The sequence below is a fragment of the Quercus robur genome, chromosome 11 (genome assembly GCF_932294415.1).
Source record: "Quercus robur chromosome 11, dhQueRobu3.1, whole genome shotgun sequence".
Lineage (NCBI taxonomy): Eukaryota > Viridiplantae > Streptophyta > Magnoliopsida > Fagales > Fagaceae > Quercus > Quercus robur.
In genome coordinates, this window is record NC_065544.1 from 43,440,042 (window position 1) to 43,466,048 (window position 26,007).

Sequence of the window (26,007 nt, forward strand, 5' to 3'; positions counted from 1 at the left end):
TTAAGTTGATCCAATTGTGTCTGTGATGAAGGTTGAGAAGGCTCCACTAGAATCATATGCAGACATAGGCGGTTTAGAGGAGGCAGTTGGAATCCCTGAACTATATGAAGTTTTACATCCCAATCCAAAATTGGCAAAGGGGCTTCAACAGTTGCAGATGAGGGATGGATGTAAGCTCCAAGTCTATCCACCTCTGAACCTAACAACTAATTGAGATAAGTAGTAGATCTGTTGTGCTATGCTTTGGCCTGAGAAGTTAACTTAAGCCTTTACTGTTTTTGTTTTTGTTTTTGATTTTTGTTCTGATAAATCGGTTTTGGTTTCGAGGAAGGTATAATCTTGGGATTGGTCTGTGTTTGAATTCAATTATATTATATTAATTTCTTTTTTTCTTTTTTTCTTTTTTCATCTTATAGACTTCCATCTTTTTCTGTTTATTACAAGAAGTAGTAAAGGAAAGTTGAATCCAAGCGACAGATGTTGGTTCTGAAATAATGGGCATTGAACCTTTTTTTTGTTTTTTGTTTTTTTTTTTTAATTCAAGTAATGTTGCTTTAACCATAAAACGCTTGTGCAAACACAAACATTAAACATAATATCTAGACGCTAGTTTTGTCTTCAAGATGATTCTTCAAAGATATCTTGGAAAGGGAATGCAATGCACCAACGAATTGACCATATGTTTTAATAGTGAATTCTGCTTGTGATTGTACTCAAAGCTAGTAATTATAAGTAAACTGTTTTTTTTTTTTTTTTTTTTTTTTTTTTTTTTTTAAATAAACGTAATTATTAGTTAACTGGTGGAATCAGTCAAGTTACTTTGTCATAATGCTATTTTTATGGATGTCTATTATGTCACTACTTTCTTAGTTTTATTTTTTTTAACTTTTCAATGCTTAACAATCTTTTCTCTTATGTTACTATGTATTCCAATGTCTAACACTCATTTCAGATGTGTGAACTAAATATGAAAATGTTCAATTGCAACTCACAAGGCTTCTTTCTATCTGCTCTTGGATAAATAATTTATGAACCAAGTAGTTAATTACATTGTATGATTCCAAGGAAACTATCAAACGTGAATTGATAATTGAGCTCTGTCATTGTTGTATTAGGAGATGAAAAAGAATGGAATTAGAACTTTCATAAAGTAGTGCAAAAAGCTAGCTCACTTGATATGTCCATGAGGAACATCTTAACACACACACACACACACAGAGGAGAAAATCCATAATTCTAGTACAACAAAGTTGTTGAAATTCCTGACTTTTAGTTCTTGGCTACCGTATGATTGAAAGTGAAGGTCTCAAGGTCCTGTAATTTTTTTTTTTTTTTTTTTTCTGAGGATGTTAAGGCATGTTTCACAAGCATGCTGAAATATAATAAGGTATGTAATCACAGATCTTTATTGCTGACCTTATTGTTAACTTCTCAAGCATTGCACAATCTTGAGTTGTTCCTCATTATCATTTACTAGGGCTACTTCTCATCTTAGTTTTGGCTCCAGAACTGGAAATCTGCTTATGCCTAAAGTTATTATTTTTAATTATCCTTTTGTGTGGATGTGTAGATTACAGTTAATTGTTAATTGTTTTTTAATTATTAAAGTAAATGGAACAAATATAGAAAGAGGATTAAAAATTTGAGAGAATTACATGAAATTAACGTGCATGATTTAGTTTGATGGACTAATTACTACCACTACAAAAATGGATTAGGTTTTTTAATACATGCAACATTAGGATTCTTAGTAGAAGGAACCTCAAGTAGGATAATACAACATACTTCGGGCTTGACTAGATTATACAATGGGCTTGTACACGTCTATGTTTAGTCCACAACTTCTCTGCAATTATCAAACTTCGGCCAGTTAGCACCCATTACTACTCAATTACAAGCTTGTCACAACACCCATTGAAAAATACTTAATTATCAAATACTAAAAATTATATGTTTACTCCAATAACATAAGTACTTAAAATGAGGAAAGAAATTTATCAACCATCTGGCAATCAAAGACAGAAGTTATTGATAAAAATAGGGCAGCGATAAAATCTCAGTCTTTTAGAGTCTGAATTATCAAACATCGATCCCTTGAAAAATAAATAAAAATTAAGGAATGTAGACATAGAGGCTGTAATAAATGATATTGTATATATGACATTTTTATCAGTCTGAAATTTAAATCTTGTATGGTAAGTGAAATAATTGGAGGATATGCAATTCAGCAGAAAAAGACTATGTAAAACTTGTGTCTCAAAACCTCGCCGTGGAATTTGCAAGATGAGGTGAAAAAGGCTTCCAACAATACATTAAGAAAGACGAATGCAACTTCTGTGCCAAAAGTTTAGTTCAATTGGGATGGTGTGGTGCCCCTAATTTGTGAGCTGGACGTCAAATTGTATTCAAGCCACCTCTCTGCTTTACTCATCCCACTGCAAGTATTCTTTCATTCCATCTAAATGCCTCATAACCTAGCCACTAACTTTATCAGGTTCCTTGGAATGAGATGATTCAACTATTTCTGGAACCTTAAGCAAAAAAAAAAAAAAAAAAAAAAAAAAAAACTATTTCTGGAACCTGATTAAGCAAGCGGTCCATCTCCTCTGGAAATTCAGCCTTTGCTTGATTAGTTTTTCCTCCAACTATAACCATAGTTCCATCTTGTAAGGCCCAAATCTTTTGGATGTTCAAGAAAGAAAATAGTGGAACAGATGAGTATGTATTAAATTGGAATCATGGTTTCAACAATGGCAATAACAATCCAAAATGAAATTATTAATTGAAAAGAAAATGAGCAATTTAACACATCTGTGCGCCTTTACAGTGTAAAAGTACTGATGCAGGAAATACACTTTATTAATTTTTATAACTATGCTTAAGTCCAGAACCTCAGTAAAACTTTGAAAATTACTAAAAATGACATTTTTTAAATCATATTATATATTATATAATAAAAGTTTGGCTTAGATGCCGTGGTTGCGCCAAATAACTTCACTATATTATAAAATTTTTTTAAATTTTTAGATTTTAAAAATATATATATAATTTTTTTTCTTCTATAATTTCTAAGTTGATAAAATATATCTTAAATTTCGTTCTTATCAACTTTTTTTTTTCCTGGATAAAGTAGTAGTTATGTTTTCATATCAACTACTTCTTTTATAATTCATGTAATTTTACTTTTTTTTTTTTTTTTTTTTAATGTGGAGTTGTGAGAGATTTTAGAATTGGGAAAGATATAATTAAATACGTTGGAGATAAAGTTGCTTCACATGATACAAGTCTTAATTCAATTACAGTTGAATTACATTTGCTGTGCTTAATATGTCTCCATGCAGTTTCTTTTAAGGATTATGTATTTGAATTGAAATAAAATCAGATTAACTTTAGACTTTTTGTCTAAGGTTGCAACATAGTGTAACCAAACACATGCATCTATGGATTAGGCTTTGAGATGTTTGTTTCCTAGAAAAACAGTGTACAAGGTTTCAATTTGCAATTAAAGAAGTCTAATACATCTTAAGTTGCAGTAATATTTATACATTTTTTTTTCTTATCTTAATTCTTCTAGATAATAAAAAAAAAAGTGATATATGATTGAGTTAAGGTGATTATTTTTAACACCTCCACAAATTAGTTTTGAATCCAAGAGAAATTGAGTTGAACTAAAACTATTTAAGAATGCTAAAATCAATCAATAAAAAAAAATTAAAAAAAAAAACCAAATTACTACACCTAAAAAAAGTAGATATAATTTTTTCTTTCTTATCTTCTTCTCCTATAATTTCTAAGTTGATAAAATTTTTAATTTAATTACAATCCAAATTATTTTCTTCATCTATTTCTTCTTAATTTGATTACAATCCAAAATCTTCATCAAAATCTAATCTCTCTCTTTTTTTTTTCTTTTTTTTTCATTTAGGTTATATTACTACACCTATTAGCTACAATTTGTTTTGGATAAAAAGAGAAAAAAAGAAAAAGAAAAAAACAGCAACATGAGTTGAACTAAAACTCTTTAAGTCTAGTCTACTCTACTCTACTATTTAAGAATGCTAAAATCAATCAATAAAAAACCAAAATTAAGTGAAGAACTTCAGAAGGAAGGATTTGGCTTTTTTGGTGAGAATAGCTATCTTCTTTTTATTTATTTATTTAATTATTTTTTGCATTTCTATTTTTCTATTAATGTAGTTCAATTATTACTTAAATTCTATGATTTTGTTTTAAATATTTTACATAATGCAATTTATCTCAATTATTGATGTATTTTTTGATTTGGTGTTCTTAATTGATTGTGCAGATTATTTCCTCACTTATTGCAATATCAAAATGGTTAGACAAGTAATTTATATGTAAACTTTTACATTTACATTGCAATACAATTTTTGTTTCTCTTTATGCACTTTTATTTATCTATTTTTGAAATTATTTTGATTGTGGTACCCTAGAAGGTTTAGACACTTTTATAAATATATATATATATATATATAATTTATGGAATTTTAATTTCAATCAAAATTTTATCACTAAATCTGTTTGGGATGAAACTCCTCTACCATATGAAATTAAGAGGTTTATGTGAGAAGAACTATCTTCATTTTTTTTTTATGAGTTTCTATTAACGTAGTTCAATTATTGCTTAAATTATATAATTTTTTTAAAAAAAAAAAATTAGATAATGCAATTCATCTTGATTATTGATATTATTTTTTGATTTGGTGTTCTTAATTGATTATGCAGATTATTTCCTCATTTATGACAACATTGAAATGGCTATGACTGGTAATTTATAAGTAAATATTTACATTGCCGTCTAAATACTTATATTTTTGTAATTTATGGAATTTTTTTTTGGTCATATATACAAGAAATTTATATATGAGTAGCACTTCTACTAATATACATGTTAGCAAGTATAATGAAAAGATTTTTAAGTGCCATAAATGTGCACGCGCACGCGCACACACACACACACACACATATAATTAAATTACAATTTTACTACTAAGAGCTTTTATAATATCATTTTTTTTTCCAAAAATCAAATTTACATAATATGCATTTTCCATGTAACTTAATTTTTAAAAATATTTTTACTATTTTATTTGTTATTAGAGTTTATTATATTATCCAAAAAAATATATTTTAAAATTTATACAATTTTTTTTTATTAAATCATATTATATATAATAAAATTTGGATTTAGAAGCGGTTGTTGCACCAAGTGGCTTCACTAAATTGCAGATTTTTTTTAGATTTTTAGATTTTAAAAAAAATCTCCTATAATTTTTAAATTGATAAAAATCTTAATTTGACTACAATTCAAATTCTTTATCTAATCTATCTAATCCTTATTTTTTACATGTAGTGTATTATAAAAAAGCAGCAACTTTCTTATTTTTTAATTACTACACTACACTTTTATATATATTACAAAAAAGAAAAAGAAAAAGGTAATGCGGTGATTTTCAAATACCACTTCATATAATCCATCTAATCTTATTTTTTTAATACACTACTTGTTTATATATATTTATTATATTAAAAAAAAAGGTAATGCGATGATTCTCAAATACCACTTCCAAAAACTAAATAGATAATTCAAAGACACATAATTAAATAAATAAAACTAAATAGATAATCCTAAGACAAATAAATAAATAAATAATAAGAAGAATTTGATCGCAATTAGAGTACTAATCCGCATCAAATACCACTTTTTAACTATTATGTATTCTTCAAACGAGATATCTCTCATTTTGTTTATTTAACAAAAAAATTAAAAAAAATAAAGGTCTCTCTTTCTCTCTGGCAAAAGAAAAAGACAATTAAGACTTGACTCTAAATCACAGCAGAAGATTACTCAATATATACTGAAAAGCTTATTTTCAAGACTAAAAGTCTTGACTTAGTTATAGCGATCAGGTTTTATTATTATACTCTACTTTTGCATGCTTTTTTTTCCGTGTTTTATATATAAATATATATATATATATATATATAATTTTTTTTTTTTTGAGAAAGAAGACTTTTAAATTCATTAAAAAAAATTAGCCATGGTCGGCGAACAATATGGAGTAGAGATGTAGAGAAACTTCCTCCATTCACACCGTAAAACCTGCAACATGTTTTGCATGTTTAGCTAGATTATGAGGGATTTGTTGCTATACAATATATTCAAGAGAGGCAGTCCATCATTTTTAATATTGGTAAACTTAGGTTTAGATTGAAATAATCTACCACACGTACCCACTCCCCACTGTCATTAAATATCAACATTAAGTTTATACTTCATTGCTTACTTTTTTTTTCTTTTTTTTTTTGGTTGAGGATATTAAGTATTTTAACACACATGGAGAGAGGGGAGAATACATCATTGTTTACTATATCTTGATATTATGTTAGTATTATTTTTCTTTTTAATGACTTCTTTACCATCTCGAAATTATGTTTGTTTTCATTTTAGAATGATTTGAGTTTGGAAAAATTTATTTACTTTTAAGCTATATATACGCAAATTCAGTTTAAAATTTTAATTGGGATAGGATGACTTAGAGGGCGTTTGGGCCCCGCGTTTTCTGCGTTTGCGTTTTCTCCATTCACGTTTTTTTTTTTTTTTTTTTTTTTTTTCTGGCCCGCATTTGTTGACTTTTGGGGGACAAATTTTACTGTTATGAACAGTAAATATACTGTTCAGTACTGTGCTGACACTATTCACGTATTAAAAAATATTAAAAATGGGTCCCACGGTACTATTTACACATTTAAAAATTATTTTGCTACAGTGTTTTCAATTTTCAGTTTTCAGTTTTCAGTTTCAGCAACAATAAGCTCAATCCAAACGGACCCTTAGTGTTTGTTTGGAAATAGTTTATTTATCTAAAACAGAAAACTTTTTGTTAAAAGTATGGTAGATAAAGCTAAAAGTTAGCTGAAATAGTACAGTGAGGCTCATGAATAGTACTAAAAAGTACAATAGGACCCATGAATGATAGAAATAATAAGCTAAATAGTAAAAAAAACTAGCTTTTTAAGCCAAAGCCAAATGCACACTTTGTTTATTGTACACGTTTTGGGTGTTGCGATTCTTTTTTTGTCAAATGTGTTAATATGCTAATTATTTTGTCATGGATATTTCCATTCATGTGTAGAGAAATGCTAAAAAAACATTGAACTAGATGAAAACAAAATAATGAAATTACATTCCATGTTGAATCCTCATTTACATTATCAATAAAAAATTCTACTTTCAAATTTGCTATTTGCTCAAATTAAAAGTGCATATGTCATTGTTGACATCGAGAATATGTCTAAGAATCAAATGCAACGCATTAAAAAAAGAGATAGAGAAAACGTAAATAAGATTGCATTCTGGTAGTGAACCTCAAATCCATAAGGGGTTCCTTGAATCCATAATGTGATAAATCACCTAAACCTAAAATAACAAAAAATTACATAATAATACTAAAATTAAATAATTATAAAATTTGAATTCTTGATCATGTCCTACATAATGATGAATTGAAAATTATACTGCTTGAAAACTTGGAAGACAAGTGGTATCTACTTGTCTTGGACGACATCTGGAAATCTAAAGTATGGAATGAGGTAAATGCTGCCTTTCCTAATAACTCAAATGGGAGTAGAATATTGATCACTAGCCGAATAAAAGAAGTAGCATTACATGCAAGTAGTGTTAATGATATCATTCCTCCTATTCCCCCTTATGAACTCCCATTACTTAAAGAAGATAAAAGTTAGAAACTCTTCTCAAAGAAGGTGTTTCAGGGAGGTACATGTCCTCCGGAACTTGAAACTCTAGGCAGACAAATTGTGGAAAGTTGTCATGGTTTACCACTTGCTATTGTCGTATTGGGAGGACTTTTGGCAAATAAGGAGAAAATGAATCGAACATGGCTGAAAAATGTCGGTCATGTCAATTCGTATTTGATTGAAGATAGATCCAGTTGCAGAGACATATTGGCTCTAAACTACAAACACTTATCCCGACACTTGAAACCATGCTCTCTATTTTGGTATCTACTCAGAAGACTTTGAGATACCAATGAGGCAACTAATCCAACTTTGGATAGCTGAGGGATTTATACGAAAAATTTGGAATAGAAATATTAAGGATGTTGCTAAAGACTACTTGGAGGAATTTATTGATCAAAGCTTGATTCAAGTGGCAACAGAAAGGCTAGATGGAGGAGTCAAAACTTGTCATATCCATGATCTTCTACGAGACCTATGTATATCGGAGAGCATTGAAGAGAAGTTTCTTGAGTTTTATTCAGATGTTAACCTTCCACCCATACGCAAATCTTGTAGAATTTCCATCCACTATGCCAACTATCCATACATTTATTCCAGCCCTTGTGAGCCTTCAAATTGTCGTTCTATAATAGGTTTCGGGGGGTTGTTGAGCTCAAGAGTCCTCATGAAAAAAGCTACTTAGAATGGCTTTGCAAAAGTAACAAATTGGTTCGGGTGATAGAGCTCAATAATATGGGCATTTGTTGCTTAATCCCCAACATGATTGAAAACCTAATCCTTTTGAGGTACTTGAGCATTAGATCTGGTGAGCATCATGTCATACCAGATTCCATATGCAACCTTTGGAATCTAGAGACGCTGGACATGAGAAATTCTATAATAGAACGCTTGCCCCAGGGGATATGGAAGTTACAAAAATTGAGACATTTGTAAATGAATGGGCGAACATCTCTACCTAGAACAGACAATAAAGCGGGTTTACCCAATCTTGAAGTCCTAACTGGTATAGATTTAATTGAAAACACTGAGAGTCTCTTTGCCAAGGGTAGATTTCCTAAGGTAAGAAAATTAAGATTGCATTCTTCAAGTTGGAGTGTATCAAAGCTTTTGTCAAGCCTCCATCCCATGCGCCATCTACATACTTTGAAGATTTGTGAAATTCTTCAACTGTCAAGTCCAAGTTCAATCCAAATTGATTCTCACAAAGATAACCTTAGAACGCAGAGACGTAGTTTCTGCCATGACAGTGTTGGGTAGACTTACCAACCTTCGAATACTCAAAGTGGTAGGAGGTGAAATTCAGAACACCCTCTTTTGCAATGGAAGTAGTTTTCATCAACTTGAAGTCTTTAAAATGGCAAAGGTGAACGTTAGAAAATGGTCTATGTGGCAAGGTGCAATGCCAAGGCTTCAACGTTTGGTCTTGGAGAGTTGCAAGTTTGGTATAATGCCCCTGGACGAACTATGTTATTTGACTAACCTGCAGTATGTAGAAGTTTTAAATCCTGATCCAAAATTGGCAAAGATGCTTCAACAGTTGCAGAAGAGGGATAGGTGTAAGCTCCATGTCTATCCACCTCTACATCTGGACTCAACTAATTGAGAAAATAGTTGATGGCTTCATCTGCTGTACTATGCTTTGGTGGGGGGCTGAGGCCTGTGGGGTCAATGCTCCATTTGTTCAGGTTTTGATGGTATGATATCAAACGTAATCATTGTTTTTCTAATTCCATAATTATCTTAGATTTTAAGCCTTTATTGCTATTTTTTTCCATGAAAGTCTTTCCAATAATTTATCATGTTTGTGGTGATAAATCCATTTTGGTTGGGAGGAAGGTATCTTGGGACACTAATTAATCAAAATGCTTAATAAGTCTGTGTTTGGGTTCAATTATATGTAATATCTTCAGTTTTTTTCCCTTATAATTCAAACTTCCACTTAATTTTTTTTTTTAACAAGTGAGGTGGTAGGATTTAATCCAGATTCTCTTTAAAAGTGAGACTATAATATCACTAAGCCACAATACTCTTGGCAGAACTTCCCATTTAAATGCGTATATTAAACAATCTCCTCTCTTGTTAATTTCTAAAATGGTATTCTAAACTTTAAGTTTACTGATGTAACAGACTTTGGTTTTGAAATAATGAACATTGAATATAATATGAAGACATTACTTCTGTCTTGAAGATGCTTCTTCAAAGATATCATGGAAAGGGATTGCAGGGCGTCAATGAATTTGTCATCTGTTTTGGAATTGAATTCTGTTTGTGGTTGTAGTCAAGACTAATTATTATTGGTATATCACCAATATATCCCACGAGTTTATATAATAAAATTCTAGTTAACTGGCGCAATCAGTCAAGTTACTCTGCCATAATGCTATTTTAATTGATAGCTATTATTGCACTATTTTCCTTGTTCTTTTTTTTTCCTATGCTTAACAATCTTTTTTCTGCTGTTGCTCTGTATTTCAAAGTTAACAGTCATTTTGGAATGTGTGAACCAAGCATGAAATGTGCAATGTAATTCATAAGGCTTCATTCTGTCTCCTACTGGTTAAATAATTTGATTACCAAGTACCAAATAAAAATTGAGCCACATCATTGCTGTATTAGGAGATGAAAAAAGAATGGAATTAGAAATTTGATAAAGAACTACTAGTTGGCCCAGTTGATAGTTACACTAGCTCTAGCTGTCCGTGAGAAATATCTTAACACACAGACACAGGAGAAAAATCAAATTTCTAGTATAGCATAGTTGTTGAGAAAAGGTCAATAGTTGTATCCTGCATTTTAGTTCTTGGGTCTATATAATTTGCCCCACATCTCATATGATGGAAAGTGATGGTCAGTACTGGGGCATGCTTTGAACACATGCTGAAATATAATAGGGATGTAATAACAGACCTTTATTGATGACCTTATATTTAACTTCTTAAGCTTTGCAATATACTAAGTTGTTTCCCCATTGTTGTTTACTAGGGCCACTGCCCATCTCAGTTCTGGCTCAAGAACTAGAAATCTGCTTCCACCAACCGTTATTAGTTTTAATTATCCTTTTGTGGAGTTGAGGATTAATATAATTTGTCTATATGTACACTTCAGTTACCCAAAAATAGATGTGAGAGATAGACGGGGTCAAATTATTTTCATGAATTCAGTCACACCAAAAATACTTGCTTTTAAATTGTTAAAGTAAATGGGGGGAAAAAAAGAGTGAAGAGAAATAAAGATTGCACAGAAAGAATACATGGAATTAATGTAATTCAGTTTTTGTTGACTAAGTACTTGCACTGCAAAATGGGAATAGGAAATTTTTTTTGATATAAGTAACATTTAGGATTCTGAGTATAATGAACCTGGATCAGGATAATACAATAGACTTGGGGCTTGACTAGATCATATAATTGGCTTGTACACGTCTATTTTTAGTCCACAACTTTTTCGCAATTATCAACTTTGGCAAGTTAGCACCCATTATTACTCAAGTACAAGCTTGTCACAACACCCATTGGGAAATACTCAATCACCAACTACTTGAAAATAAATGTTTGACTACAATAACATTAGTAGTTAAAATGAGGTAAGAAAATTATCAACCATATGGGCAACCAAAGAGACAAGTTAATAATAAATATAGGGCTGCAATAAACTCTCAATCTTTTAGATTCTGAATTATCAAATGACATCCCTTCAATAAACAAAAAGAGTGTAGACCTAGAGGTTGTGAAGAATGATATTGTATTCATGACGTATTTTTTCAATGAAATAATTGGAGGATAAGCAATTCAGTAAAGAAAAACTGTAAACTCTAAAGCTTGTGCCTCAAAGCCTGGCCCTGGAATCTGCAATATGAGCTGAAAAGAGCCTGCAACTATACATTTAAAAAGACAAATTCAACTTAATTCCGTGCCAAAGTTTAGTTCAATTAACTTGGGATGGAGTGGTGCCTTTAATTTGCTGAACTGGACATCAGATTGTATTAATTCAAGCCACCTCTTGACTTTACCTTAAAGTTCAAAATAGATTAGCATCTATCACCCCACTGCAAATATTCTTTCTTCTTATGCCGCATTACCTAGCCACTAATCTTATCTGGTTCTTTGGAACGAGATGATTAAACTATTTCTGGAACCCAATCAATCAAGCAATTCATCTCCTAAGAAAATTCACCCTTTGCTCGGATAGTTTTTATGGCAACGATTACCATTGTTGCTCCATCTTGTAAGGCCCAAATCTTTTGGATGTTCAAGAACGAAAATGGTGGAACCATGTTTAGTCCAATGTAGAGATGGACCCCACAAGTATGGCTTGGATTGTATATCAATGTACTAATCAGGAGTTAATAAGAAACCTCACAGTGTCTTCTTCATTCTCAATTTCTCATAGCTTGCTTTTACTTTAAGTGCGAGTCTGCAAATTGTTTCAACTTTCATTAATTGTGAAAGAAAATCATAAATAAATTGCGTGTTTTCCACTAAAGTCATCTATTATTGGTCCCACTGGATTGGTGCCGACATTACCGTGATTTATTTTTGGTCCCACTGGACTGGTAAGGAAGTTTAAAGATTGAATTTTTGCACCACAAAATGTTCCTACCAAGAATTTTCGCCTTCATTTCCAACTTCGAAGTCCCGCATGACATTGAGTCAACATAAAACAATTTCCTTTACCCTTCTGGACTATCCCCCTAAGAAAAAAAAATCTGTAATTGTTCTACAAGTTTTGGCGTTTTACTCACAAAGAAACGATATAAGCAAATATGGTATACACTTTTTGACAGAAGGTCCCTTAACAATTGGTGTAACATCTAGTGCTTCTAATCCAGATAAGGTAATTTTCTTACTGTCGAAGAATGTTGCTTTTACCAATGAAATCCTTTGTCATAAGCTAGGGTATTTGCTAACCATTATATGCCATTCTGAATTTTTAATGATATTGGCTATAGAAGTGATATAATCATGTCCTTTTGGATTTTAATGAAGTTTTTGAGGATGTCCTTATCAAAGTGTTCGACATCAAACGTAAAGAGGCCTTGCAACTTGTGTAACTTAGGTTAGTTTCAGATGTATACATCAGTTAGAGAATATCAATGTAATTTTACAACTAAACGAATGTGTAAAGTGTAAGCCCTTTGGGAGAAGGGAATGGAAATAAATAAAAAGAATAATTTTAGAATATTCTTCCATTCCATTATTTGGGAGTTTTAATGGAGGGAATGAAAAGTTCATTATCTTGTTTTGGAATTTAAGTGGGAGGGAATGAAATGTGTAGGAAAGAACACTCATTCTTCTTTATTCTCTTAAAACATCAAATATTCATTCCCTCTGAAATTAGGAGGAATGAGAGGGAATGAAATTAGATTTAATGAATTTTTTACTAAAACTCCCAAAATACCTCTATATAATATATATTGAATCATTTATTTTAAAATAGAGATCTAATAGTAATATTGTCATAAAATTATTCAATTTCATTCCCTCTATGTTACTTTCAAACAATATTACTTATAATCCAATCATTTTCATTCATTTATTTAAAACATCAAATCAAGGTTACTTAATTCCATTTTATTCATTTCTTTTCCATTCATTTTCCTTGCTTAAATACAGTCTATTCCATTCCCTTATAATTATTCCATTTCATTCCCTTATGAACTCCCAAACGAAATCTAATTGAAGGATAATGTAATGCAACCCCAACCCCAATGTACCCTAGAATTTTTATGTTCAATTGAAAGGTTATGGTTATTGTGGCTAGCTAGTTTTGAATTTCTAAGTCAATAAGTTTAATGACACTAGGACAATAATTTTTACAACTACTAAGGTGACATGTTAAATTTTTTTTTGTTGAAAATGTGCTTAAGTATATTTGTATTTTAAAAAAGTGATAAAAAAATAAGAAAATTTTAAATTTTAAAAACTTGTACATTTTTTTTAGAAGGATAAAAAAACTTGTACATAATAAATAAAATAAATAAATAAACTAGCTTATAAATTGTACCAAATACACACTTTTAACCTATAAAATTTGTAAAGACTGGTGCACTTCTTTTTTTAACAATTGTTTACATAATTTGTTATAATAAATTTTTGTTTTAATTTTTTTGAATTTAAGGGAGTGGTGTTTGAACATATCCACTTCCTTTTTGTGAGGTATCCCAAAAATCTTATTGATAGTTAATGTGGATGATGAAATTTGAGATCTTAGTTGATTGCACCTCCTTCAAATTAATTGAATTTACTTTTCAAATATCACTAACGAAACGAGACAATATGATTATTGTTTGGGTTTGATTTTTTTTTTTTTTTGGGAGAAGGATTGCTTCGGTTTGTTAGTCACACACTCCTGCCACATTTTCTTTTTTTTAATATGGGAAATCAATGAATTAGTCACTCACAGCAACATATCATTAGAGTAAACCTTCAGTTCGAATGTGGCGTAAATGAGCTAATTTACGCCACCAAGTAAACACTGCCACGTCAGTCTTTTATTGAAAGAGCAATACACTCTAGCACACACAATTCCAGTAAAAATCCTCTCCATACGATTCAGACCTGAGAACAACTCCTCCAACGCCTAAACCCAGAGATGACTTCTTCCTCTCCTCTGAGCACCGGAGCCTCGCCGTTGGCGCCGCCGCACACCTCTTCTTTGGAGCTGGCGCCGCCACACCAAACCTAAGGCATGTTCTTTTATGATTTGCTATTTCCCCAAACTTTGGATTTTGTGATTTGATGGGTTTGGGATAATTTTTTGGATATCAATATGTTTATATTGGTATGAGTTTTGTTGATTTGGCATGGATTTTGATTTTTTTTTGGTATTTTCATGGGTTTTGATTAGATTCTTAAGTGGTAGGTTCAAACCCTAAGATCAATGTGATTTTGGGTTTTTTTTTTTTATGCAAAACAAATTGCTTCTTAAATACCAGAAATTGAATGTTTGTTTCAAAATTTTTATTAAGTGAACCTACGGAGCCATTGAATTTGGTGAGACAGGTTGTGCAGCCTTGAAAATTATATGGAGCTTTTGCTTTGTTTCTCTCAATTATGGCAATTTCAAGGTGCGGCGGCGCCAGCTCCAGAGACAAGGTGTGCGGCGGGGCTCTGGTGCTCAGAAAAGAGGAAGAAGTTGTCTCTGGGTTTAAGCGTTGGAGTTGTTCTTTAGGTCTGAATATCATATGGGGAGGATTTTAAGCTTAATTGAGATGGGATTGTGTGTGTTAGGGTGTATTACTCTTTCAATATAGGACTGACGTGACAGTGTTTAATTGGTGCCCATTTACGCCACATCCAGACCGAAGGTTTAGAGCCTGTTTGGGTAAGCAATTTCCACAACTCAATTCTCAGTTTCCATAACTCATAACTCAAAAATGGTGGGACCCATAGCAAAAAGGTTGTTTGGTCAAACGATAACTCTGTTTCCATAACTCTGTTTCCATCACTCAATTCTCTAATTTTTGAGTTATGAGTTATGGAAACTGAAAACAACAAAAGGCTGTTTTCAGTTTCCATAACTCATAACTCAATGGCATTTCCGTAAATAAACATACATGAGGGACCCACAGCCGCAACTTTTGACCACCTTTTGACTTTTTTTTTTTTTTTTTTTTTTTTTTTTTTTTTTTTTCTGGGTTGGCTGTTCGTTCCTTCTTTTTTTTTTTTTTTTTTTTTTTTTTTTTCTGCTGGGTTGGCGTTGGCTGTTCTTCCTTTTTTTTTTTTTTTTTTTTTTTTTTTTTTTTTTCTGCTGGGTTGGCGTTGGCTGTTCGTACTTTTCCTTTTTTTTTTTTTTTTTTTTTTACTGGTTCGTCTGTTCTGTTCTATTTTATTTTATTTTTCTTTAGTACCTAGACTCACCAAACTTAGTGAAAAAAAAAAAAAAAAAAAAAAAAAAAAAAAAAAAAAAACCAGACGGAACAGCCAATCCAGGAGGAAAAAAAAAAAAAAAGCTGCACTGTGACAGGCGTGGGCCCTCCAAATAGTGTGAAAAATTGTGAGTAATGGAAACTGAGTGATGAAGGCAAACGGATGTGAAAAATTGAGTGATGAGTAATGAGTGATGAGTGATGAGTGATGAGTGATGGAAATTGAGTGACGGAAATTGAGTGACGAAAAATGCTTACCCAAACAGGCCCTTACTCATCATATAAATAATGTGTGTAGGCAGCATTACTCAATTATTGTTAAAGAAAGCAGTACTTTTTTTGGTAAAAAGAAGCAGTCCTCTCTACTCTATTACTATTGATCCCACAAGACCAACAGGCTATGAACAGTGACACGAACATTGCTGTTTGCACTACCAAACTATCCAGCTAAGAATTTTTGTTTTCACTATTCGAAGGAAAACGATTAGGAACTTTTCCTCCTCCCTTCATTTCCAACTACGAAGTCCACATGACAGTCAACATAAAACACTTTCCATCATCCTTCAGGACTTTCCCTTCCCAGACATGGCAGATAGTAAGCCAAATCAGGGACGTAGCTTATGAGGCTGAGGATGTTATTGATCCATTCGTCAGTACTGTGATAAAGCACGGGTCTGCAATTAGTTTCAACTTTCAATAATTGTGAAACAAAATCATAAATAAATTGCGTGTTACCACTACAATCATCTATTATTGGTCCCACTGGCCAGGTGCCGACATTACCGCAATTTATTTTTGGTCCCACTGGACTGGTGAGGAAGTTATAGACAGGACATGAAAGATTGAATATTTGCACCACAAAATGTTCCTGCTAGGAATTTTCGCCTTCATTTCCAACTTTGAAGTCTCGCATGACATTGGGTCAACGTAAAACAATTTACTTTACCCTTCTGGACTATCCCCCTAAGAAAAAAAAATCTGTAATTATTGTACAAGTTCTAGTGTTTTACTCACAAAGAAACGAAATAAGCAGATATGGTGTACACTTTTTGACAGAGGGTCCCTAAACAATTGGTGTAACATCTGGTGCTTCTAATCCAGATTCCAGATAAGTTAATTTTCTTACTGTCGAGTGTCGAAGAATGTTGTTTTTACCATGGAAATCATTTATCATAACTCGGAATTTTTAATGATAGAAGTGATTTAATCTTGTCCTTCTGGATTTTAACTAGGTTGTTGAGGATGTCCTATCAAAGTGTTCAACATCAAACGTGAAGGGGCCTGGCAACTTGTGTAACTTAGGTTCGCTTCAGATGTATACATATATCAACGTAATTTTACAACTAAACAGAAATGTAAAGTGTAATTGAATGATATATGTTATGCAGCCCCAATGTACCCTAGAATTTTTGTGTTCAATTGAAAGTTTATGGTTATTGTGGCTAGCTAGTTTTGAATTTCCAAATCAATAAGTTTAATGACACTAAGAAAATAATTTTCACAACTGCTAAGATGACATGTTGTGATTAATGCACAATAAAAGTGTTGTCGGTAACGGGCCATATAATAATGATGTTGCACCACTTATAATACCATTGCAAATTGTAAAATAAGTTGCTAAAAAAATAGTCCCTATCATTACTCATGTATAGAATATCTAGAGGTTGTTATGTATTTAAGATGATTCTTTGAAGACATTACTAGATAGGGAAGTTTAGGGCAATTGTGAATTTTTCATCTATATACCCTAGCCAAGATATTTCCTAGAGAATTAAGGGCATTTGCTGTGATATTTCTGCTATACTCTCATAAACCCCTCTGTGCTCCGTTATTGAACAAAGTAAATTGGCTCTTTTGATTTGGGTTGTGGCCCTCCCTATTTTGAATTTGTAATTAGGGTGGAGGCCAACAGACCCCCCCTTGTAATTCTCCTTCTTTGTGAATAAAATTTTCCATTTCATCACAAAAAGTAACCGATTTCAATATACCAATGGTCCATTAGGTTCAATAGACGTACTTTCTTCTGGTGTAAACCAAGGTTTTCAAACCCGGATCGTTTATTGAATCGTAAAAGGGAAAGGTTCAAGGTTTTTAAGGTCGAACCGAGGTCGAACCGTGATGACGTCATAATTAATTTAATAATTATTTAAAATATAAATAAATAAATTAAACTTAAGAGAGGAGTATTCTTATTATCTTTTTCTTTTTTCTTTTTTTCTTTTTGGTTAACTATGGACTTATTATCAAAAAAAGTGTAGTGATTTTCTGTTTTTATATTTTCAAATCAACGTGTCACTCTAATTTTTATAAAACTAAATAAATAAAAAAATTGAATAACTTAGAAATCAAAACGTGGCATTGTCATTTCTTTTAATCTTATCTGATTACCTCATTGTTCTCTACTTTTCAGTTTTCAGTCTTTTCTTTTCTCTTCATCAGTTTTTAAGTTTAACTCTACTCTCTCTTCTACAGATACGGAAGAAGCATCAATGGCAATGCTAAGATGTAATCTACCAAAAAAATATTACCTTCTGTGTTGGGGGGCATAAGTAGGATTTCTTTCTAGTAATTTACTAAGAATGTTTTTTCTCTTTTTTCCCTTAATTTTATTTCTATATATGGGTTGGTTTTGAAAATCAGCTCCGACTGTGTCACCGCACCGACGTCGGAAAGGTCATCAAGTTCCATTCACCGGCATCAGCTCGTTCAGTCGGCCCAAAGCTCGATACGGTTTGGTCGATGAGAATCCGTTTTTCTGTGTTTTTGTTTTTTTTTTTTAAGTGAACTGTGAGAAGCGGTCTGATCACGGTTCTCAAAACCATAAGGTCTGACCGCGGTTCACATGGGTTCCTATTTTTTTTCCCATTGAACGGTTCTTGAGACTAAAAGAACCGTAAAAAAGAGCGGTTCAAGGTTTTCCCGGTCGGACTGTACGATCTGGTTTGGGTTTCAAAACCATGGTGTAAACAATATATCTCACATTAAGTTTAAAGTAAAAATTTAATCAAAACTGTTGTGAACAATAGTGTTACACTATGATACTGCCATTTTAATCGATAGATATTATAAAACTATTTTCTGTGGATATTTTTTTCAATGTTTAGCAATCATTTTGGAATTTGTATGAACCAGACATGAAAATGTACAATTTTAACTCAGAAGGCATTCTTTCTATTTACTTCTAGAATAAGAATTATGATTCCAAAATGGATTATGAATTAGGAATTGTTGTACTAGCAGAAGAAAAAGAATAGAATTCTTCCCCCAAGCAAATTACTTTGAGAAAGTGTGGTTAATCCTGAGTGGTAGTAAAAAAAAAAAAGTGATAAGCTTATGTGAAAGTGATTCTCCATCACTCAAATTTTATCATTTCAACAAGTTGTAATAAATGGTGTAATATTCGAAAAACTCGTGAACTTTAACCAACTTTGAAAAAGAAGTACGGAAATAAGCATAGGTGATGGTACTAGCTAAGACAAACATTGTCCATGAGAAGCATAATCTCAATACACATGAGAGAGATAAGAGAGAGAATAATTTTTTATTCTTTATTTTCTGGATTTAAGGGAATGTTGTCTCAGTACATACACTCCCTTCTTGTGAGACATCCCAAACTTATTGATTGTTAATGTGGATGATAAAAATGGAGATTTTAATTTATTACATGTCCAAATTAATTTAATTTACTTGTCAAATATCAAATCAATTAGTCAAGCTACTTTTACTAGGCACTCACCACAACATATCATCTATATATTTCTAAAAACTAAAGCGTAGCATTTATTATTATTATACTCTAGTTGTGCCACATCAGCGTCTATGTCATTAACTTTTTTCTTTCCAATTTTCCTATAATTGTTTTTAACATTTATTATTTTAATATTTATACTTCTTCAACCTTTCTCTCTCCCTTACCTTTTCATCTCCCTACTACTTCTTCAACATTTCTCCCTTCCTTACCTTTTCACCTCCCTATTACCCTCTAAATTAATATCATTAATCTTCCTCTTTTCCTTCTTCTTCCTTTATTTTTGTCTCTTCTTTTTCATATCCTCTTACTATAAATTTGTCGCTACCTCTTCCATTCTATGCATAGCTTTCCCTCACAACAAAAATGTTGTTTCTCTCTCTCTCTCTCTCAAATCTTTGGTGGATTTTTTTATTTTTCTTGCATATCTACTTTAGGTTGATAATTTTTTATATTCTTTAAAACTCTACTTTGGGTTAATGCGATTTAGTTTTGTTTTTTATTTTTTTCTCTTTGATTGTTAAATGCTATCTTATTGCATTATATAGAATTAAATATGGTATATAAAAATATAATATTATTCTATTACATAACATGATTTTTTATAGTGCTCAATTTAGACGTTAAACTATGAGACTTTACTAATTGTTGTTTATTCTTTAACCCTTTATGGTGGACAAAGTACTCTTAATAGTTGTATTAAAAATACACTATCATGCCATTTATTTAGAGAAAAGCAAAGATTAACCAAACGAAAATAATCAGATGGGTGACGAATTTTAGCTTTTGCAATTTTATTTTTATTATTATTATTATTTTATAATAATTCATATATAGAAATTTAATTCTTAGATTTTGCTGATACCCCTTCTGTCCTAGTTTGTTTGTCCTCCATTCCATTTTGAGATGTCCAAAAATATTGTCTTGTTTCTAAAAGTAAAAGTTATTAATTTACTAATATTCTTATTATATCTCTACTTTATTTTCAAAACTATTTGAAAAGGAAAATAACAAATATTTAAAAAATCAATCTAATTGGGGCAACTTTTTAGTTGCCTCATTAAGTATAACTCTTTTTTTTTTTTTTTAAATAATAAATTTATTTAAAGGTAGTTTTATAAACTTATACATTTTTATAAAGTAGATAAGACAATAAATTATGTTCCCTTAAAAAGTTTAATTTTTCAAACAGGACAAACAAATTGGGACGGAGGGAGTAATTGTTTATTTGATTATATGTTTTGGGTTGATGCAATTACAACAAATTTTTTTCCTAATTAGTCCAATTAATCATTGTTAAGTCTTATTAATTTTCTTAATTACATATTTTGGTGTTTTGGATTGTAGGCGGAAAAAATAAGGTTTTAGAAAGTTTGTTTAAAACTGAAAAAAAATCTCCAAATTTTATATATTTTTTTAATGATTCATAAAAGGTTATAAATAACTTTTATTAAAAAATGAATATTTTCGTTAACTTGCCTTTTGAATTTCTTAAAAAAATTAAATTATTTTTTTTTTGTATGACAAAATTTATATTTATGATTGTTCCTATAATAAATAAAAATATGATTACGAAATACATTACCTTTTATTAAATTAGTTTGAATTCTAAAAAAATTAATCAATAAAACCATCATAAGATAATTATCACGCGTAATGTGTGAGTTCACGACTAGTATAAGTAATATCTGTCGGCAGCATTGTAAAATGGACATTAATGTAGTAATGTCTCTGACCGGCGAAAAAACAAGGAAAAGAAAGCAGTACTCCATTATTAGGAGCCTTCCTTCCTCCCTTCATTTCCAACTTCAAAGTCCGCATGACAGTCAACATAAAAAACTTTCCTTCAGCCTTCCGGAATTTCCTTTCCCGACAACCCTCTGCCCCCTGAGAAAAAAATATCTGTAATTATTTCATTTAAATATTTTTTTTTAAAAAAGCTTTTTATTTAAATTTTAAACTTTGAAAATGTTTTATTTATACCTCAAAGTTTCTACAAAGATTTCATTTAAACATTCTATCATATTTTTCTATTAATCCGATAATCATCACATCACTAGTTTTTTTTTTTTTTTTTTTTTGGCCTGATACGTCATATCACTAGTTGGTTTAAGTGAGATTTATTTCAATATTGAGGTTTAAATTAAACTTACGTGGTTTGATTAAAATTATTTAAAACTATAAGGTCTAAATGAATATTTGTTAAAAAGGTTTTTATTTTTTTAAAAAGGTTTAGATAGAACCTAGCTTCTTTTTTTTTTTTTTTTTTTTTTTTTTTTTTGAGAACGGACTATTCATTCATTCATAATAATAAAGAATCTTGATACAAAGCTTCCATTGCATGTGGAGGAGTATCCTCCATCCAATACAAATCATCATCTAATCCACCCCTCCTTGTGCAACAAATACTAGCCCACTCTAATCCATGGATCAAATGGCGAATGTCATCCACCACATTTCCATATAGAACCTAGCTTTTAGATCTTCTTTTCCCTTTACTTTTTACTTTTTTATGTTTTGAGATGAGAGATACATAAAAGGGTAGCAAAAATACAAATTTATCCTTACTTTTAACAGAGGTGAGTAACAGGAGATAAATAAAACTTGTCTCAGATGGGTAAAGTGCCAATTTTTAAATCATAGGTAGGCAAAGTATTTTTTCGAGCAAATCACAGGTGGGCAAAGTGTAATTTCATTCTCTCTTTTTTTATTTTTTATTTTTTTACAAGTAGGAAAGGAGACTTGAATCCAAGTGACAGACATTGGTTCTAGAACAATGGGCACTGAACTTCATATATATATATATATATATATAAAGTAGCAATTATTAATACTCTACCATAATGCTATTTTAATGGATGTCTATCATTGCACTATTTTCTTAGTCTTTTCTTTTTTTTTTTCAATGCTTAACAGTCTTTTTTCTTATGTTACTGTGTATATCAATGGCTAACACTCATTTAAAATGAGTGAACCAAGCATGAAAATGTTCAATTGTAACTCACAATGTAATACCCCAATTTTGTTTTTATGATTATCATCGTACCTTGTCATTTTTAATATAGAGTTGATGTATTATATGTGTGTGGACAGTAAGATGGGAGTAGACAATTTTGTGACGTTTCAAATAGGTGAGAAAATTAAAGTTTTAGTGCATACAATTTGGTGCAGCAATTAAAATAATAAATAAAAGAGGAAGATGTTTTATGGGCCTCTTGGAGATTAAAGAGATAAGTTTAAGTAGGTTTTAAACTCCAGCCCACTATCCCATCAAGCCCACATCTCTAATGCGTTAAAGTATAAGGTAGAGGAAAAGATAAATTAGGGTTTTCATTAGAAGCGTTTCTTTAACGCTCTATTTGTTTTGACGTAAAATATTTGCAAGAAAATATTTTCTCATTTTACGGTGTTTGTTTTACAGTAAAACATTTAGTCAAAAGTAAAATATTTTTAGTCAACCAAATCAACTCAAGCAAATTTGTGTAAAATATTTTACACTTAAAATTTTGGTAAAATATTTTACAATTTCTCTCTCTCACCCGACAACTCTCAGGCTATCTCTTCTCTCCCTCTCAATTTTCTCTCATTCTCAACCTAAATCTTCTCTCCTAAAACTTGGTGGCACCACCCACTGACCAGTGCAACCCAACAACGGCGCCACCCACTGACCAGAGCCACTCACCGACCGATGCTACCCACCAATGGCGCCACCCTTAGGACTTTGACTCTCGGCATCAATGTTCCTAATGGAATGTCGAGCGCAAAGACGGTACAGATCGACGACCACTACCTCTTTTGTGGTGCAGATCAGTGATAAGGTTAGTAATGGGGTGGGTCGTCGTCAAATCTGAGTGCCAATGTCCCTCTCGATGATGGGGTGGGTCGTCGATGATGGGTTTTAGTGGGCTGGATCATTGGTGTTGGGTTTTGGTGGGTTGGGTTTGGTGTTTTCAGGTTTGGTTTTGAGGTTGGTGGCCAGAACTGCTATAGTTGTGGTGGTTCGTGGGTTTTGATGGTGGTTGAATAAGAGCGGGTTTCATTGATCTTTGATTTGGAATTTTTGTTTTTCATTTGGGATTGTTGCTTCCTGTTGGTGGTGGTTGTTGTGGTGGTGTGGCCATGTGAGTGGTGGTGTGTAGTCACTAAATTTTGGTGCCAGTGGGTGATGGTGGCTTTTTTCTTTTTTGGTTAGTATTGGTGGTGTGCTTGTATTTGGCGGCAGGTGGCTATTTACATTTTCAAAGGTCTAATATTGCCAAACACTTGAAAATGTTTTCAATGAAAATATTTTACATCGAAACAAACAGAGCGTTAGTAAAAGTGGATGCCAAAGAAAATTTGAGTGGGAGAGAGAGGTGGCGTGAGTGACAGAAGAAGGTGGCAAAATTGTTTAGGGGCACAAGGTTTGGCTACAAAATCAAGGTGAAAACTCCATCTTAATATTCGATTACAGTGGAAAGATGTTTATATATTAGTGTTATTTAAATAAAGATATGATGGTTATACTCTTATGTTTATGGTGGTGTTGTAATTTATATTGGTTACCCGTTGAATTTGAGGACTTTGGGTTTAACAAGAGATGATATATATATTAGATTAAATTGCTAGTAGTCAGTACACGATTTCACTAGGTTGCCTACGATTAGTATTTTAGAACAAAATCATTGAATTTCGAATCTTAATCATGAATATGGCATTAACGTTTGGGGTTATATATATATTAGGATAGCTTTATCGTTTTTCATTGGTTAGATATATATTAGGATGGCTTTGACGTTTTTCTTTGGGGTTATATATATACTAGTCGCTAACCCGTGCGATGCACGGGAAAACTATTAGAAAATAATAAAGCATGCATATATTAAAAGACAATTTAAGTTCATGTGTGCTTGTAAGGGATACATACATAAATAGTTCTTGCGGTAGAAATAAAAATCTTATCTTTGAGATAAAGAACTGATGTAAACAAACTAACCTTACATAAAACAAATTTAAAAAAAAAAAAAAAAAAAAACATAAAAATGATGTCACGGGAAATTCAGCCACATAGTAGTAATATATAAATCTCTTAAAACCTAAACCTAAACCTAAACGTAAGGACTAAATATTTATGCGCCTTCTCTTGCTTTCCTAATGTATTTGGTTAAAAACATAAAACTAATGTCACGGGAAATTCAGCCACATAGTAGTAATATATAAATCTCTTAAAACCTAAACCTAAACCTAAACGTAAGGACTAAATATATAAACAAACTAACCTTACAAAAGCTGAACTTTATAAGCTAAAATCTATACCGTGAGTTGTAGATCTTGAATGCTATACCGTGCGTTTAGGGCTTCCTACATCTGGAGAGAGAGAGTTTGCAGAAACCAAAGAAAATCTCTCTATAGCTTAAGAAACACAATATACTAAAATCAAAGAGATAAAATTTTCAGAGGACAAAATATTATAGATAATTTAAAAGAATTTTGGTTTAATTCTTGAACACCGCAACTCCATAAAATTCATACTAATAATAATATTTTATGATAGCGCAGTTAGAATTTTGGTTTAATTCTTGAACACTGAATTGGAAATTGATTATATGAGTATTTAATGGTGAACAAAGTACTATGTATTAATTAATATATAAACAAAACTAACCTTACAAAAGCTGAACTTTATAAGCTAAAATCTATACCGTGCATTGTAGATCTTGAATACTTTAGAGCTTCCTACGTCTGGAGAGAGAGTTTGCAGAAACCGTGACTTTATATTTCTTAACTTGAGAGAGGGGTAAGGTTGCTAGGGTTTTGTAGATCTTGAATGCTTTAGGGCTTCCTACGTCTGGAGAAAGAGAGAGTTTGCAGAAACCGTGGCTTTATATTTCTTAACTTGAGAGAGGGGTAAGGTTGCTAGGGTTTTGAGGAGTTATAATTTTTATTTATTTTTTATTTTTTAAATATTGTGTTGACGTGGAAAATTGTGGTGCCAGCAAAGGTTTCGGTTTTATATATATATATATATATATATATATATAGATTAGATCCTAGTTGCCCACTGTGTGCATGTTCTAGAACAAAGTCACGTTATAGAGCCAAATTCACGTTGAGGTTTACTTTTTGTTTAGGACATACATTAAATCCTTTTCTTGCAATTGACCAGCACTTAACAAATTGCTTTTCAAGTCAAGAACATAAAAGACATTAGAAATTGTTTCTACAAAACCATTCTTGGTTCTTATCTCTATATCACCCTTTCCCATCACCTTCACAGTGGAACAATCACCAAAACATACTGAAGAAAGAAAGCATTCATTTAAGTAAGAAAAAGAAGACTTACTTCCACACATGTGGTTACTGCAGCCCGTATCCACATACCAAACATCAGATTCAGGTTCCTGATTAGCTTGAACAGCCATTAACAAAGTTTCCACTTCCTTCTTTTCAGCAAAATTTGATTGTGGTTCCTTTTCTTTGTCTTTAAGCAGCCTAGTATAACATTCAGAACGATAATGACCAAATTTATGACATCTAAAGCACTCTACCTTGGATTTGTCAAAATGTTGATCTCGTCCTCTGCCTTTGCTCTGAAATTGTCCATCATCAGCTTTGAAATGCCTGTTGCCAT

At 31.5% G+C, this 26,007-nt stretch overlaps 1 protein-coding gene across 1 annotated transcript; it reads right to left on the minus strand.

Moving 5' to 3' along the window:
* LOC126705074 (uncharacterized) lies at positions 1 to 26,007 on the minus strand. The gene is made up of 4 exons (XM_050404028.1): positions 25,925 to 26,007; positions 25,720 to 25,868; positions 25,515 to 25,674; positions 1 to 100 (listed from the first exon to the last, which is right to left on the minus strand). The coding sequence occupies exons 1-4, from the start codon at positions 26,005 to 26,007 to the stop codon at positions 1 to 3; spliced, it is 492 nt and encodes a 163-aa protein (XP_050259985.1).

Bases quoted from the DNA above. Each gene is read 5' to 3' on its own strand.
- LOC126705074 (XM_050404028.1), bottom strand. From the start codon at position 26,007: ATGGCAACAGGCATTTCAAAGCTGATGATGGACAATTTCAGAGCAAAG. The intron at 25,675-25,719 runs GTAAGTCTTCTT...TTCTTTCTTCAG, and splicing joins CAGTAACCACATGTGTGGAA to TATGTTTTGGTGATTGTTCC. The intron at 101-25,514 runs GTATGTCCTAAA...AACTTCATATAG, and splicing joins TTGCAAGAAAAGGATTTAAT to TTCAGGGATTCCAACTGCCT.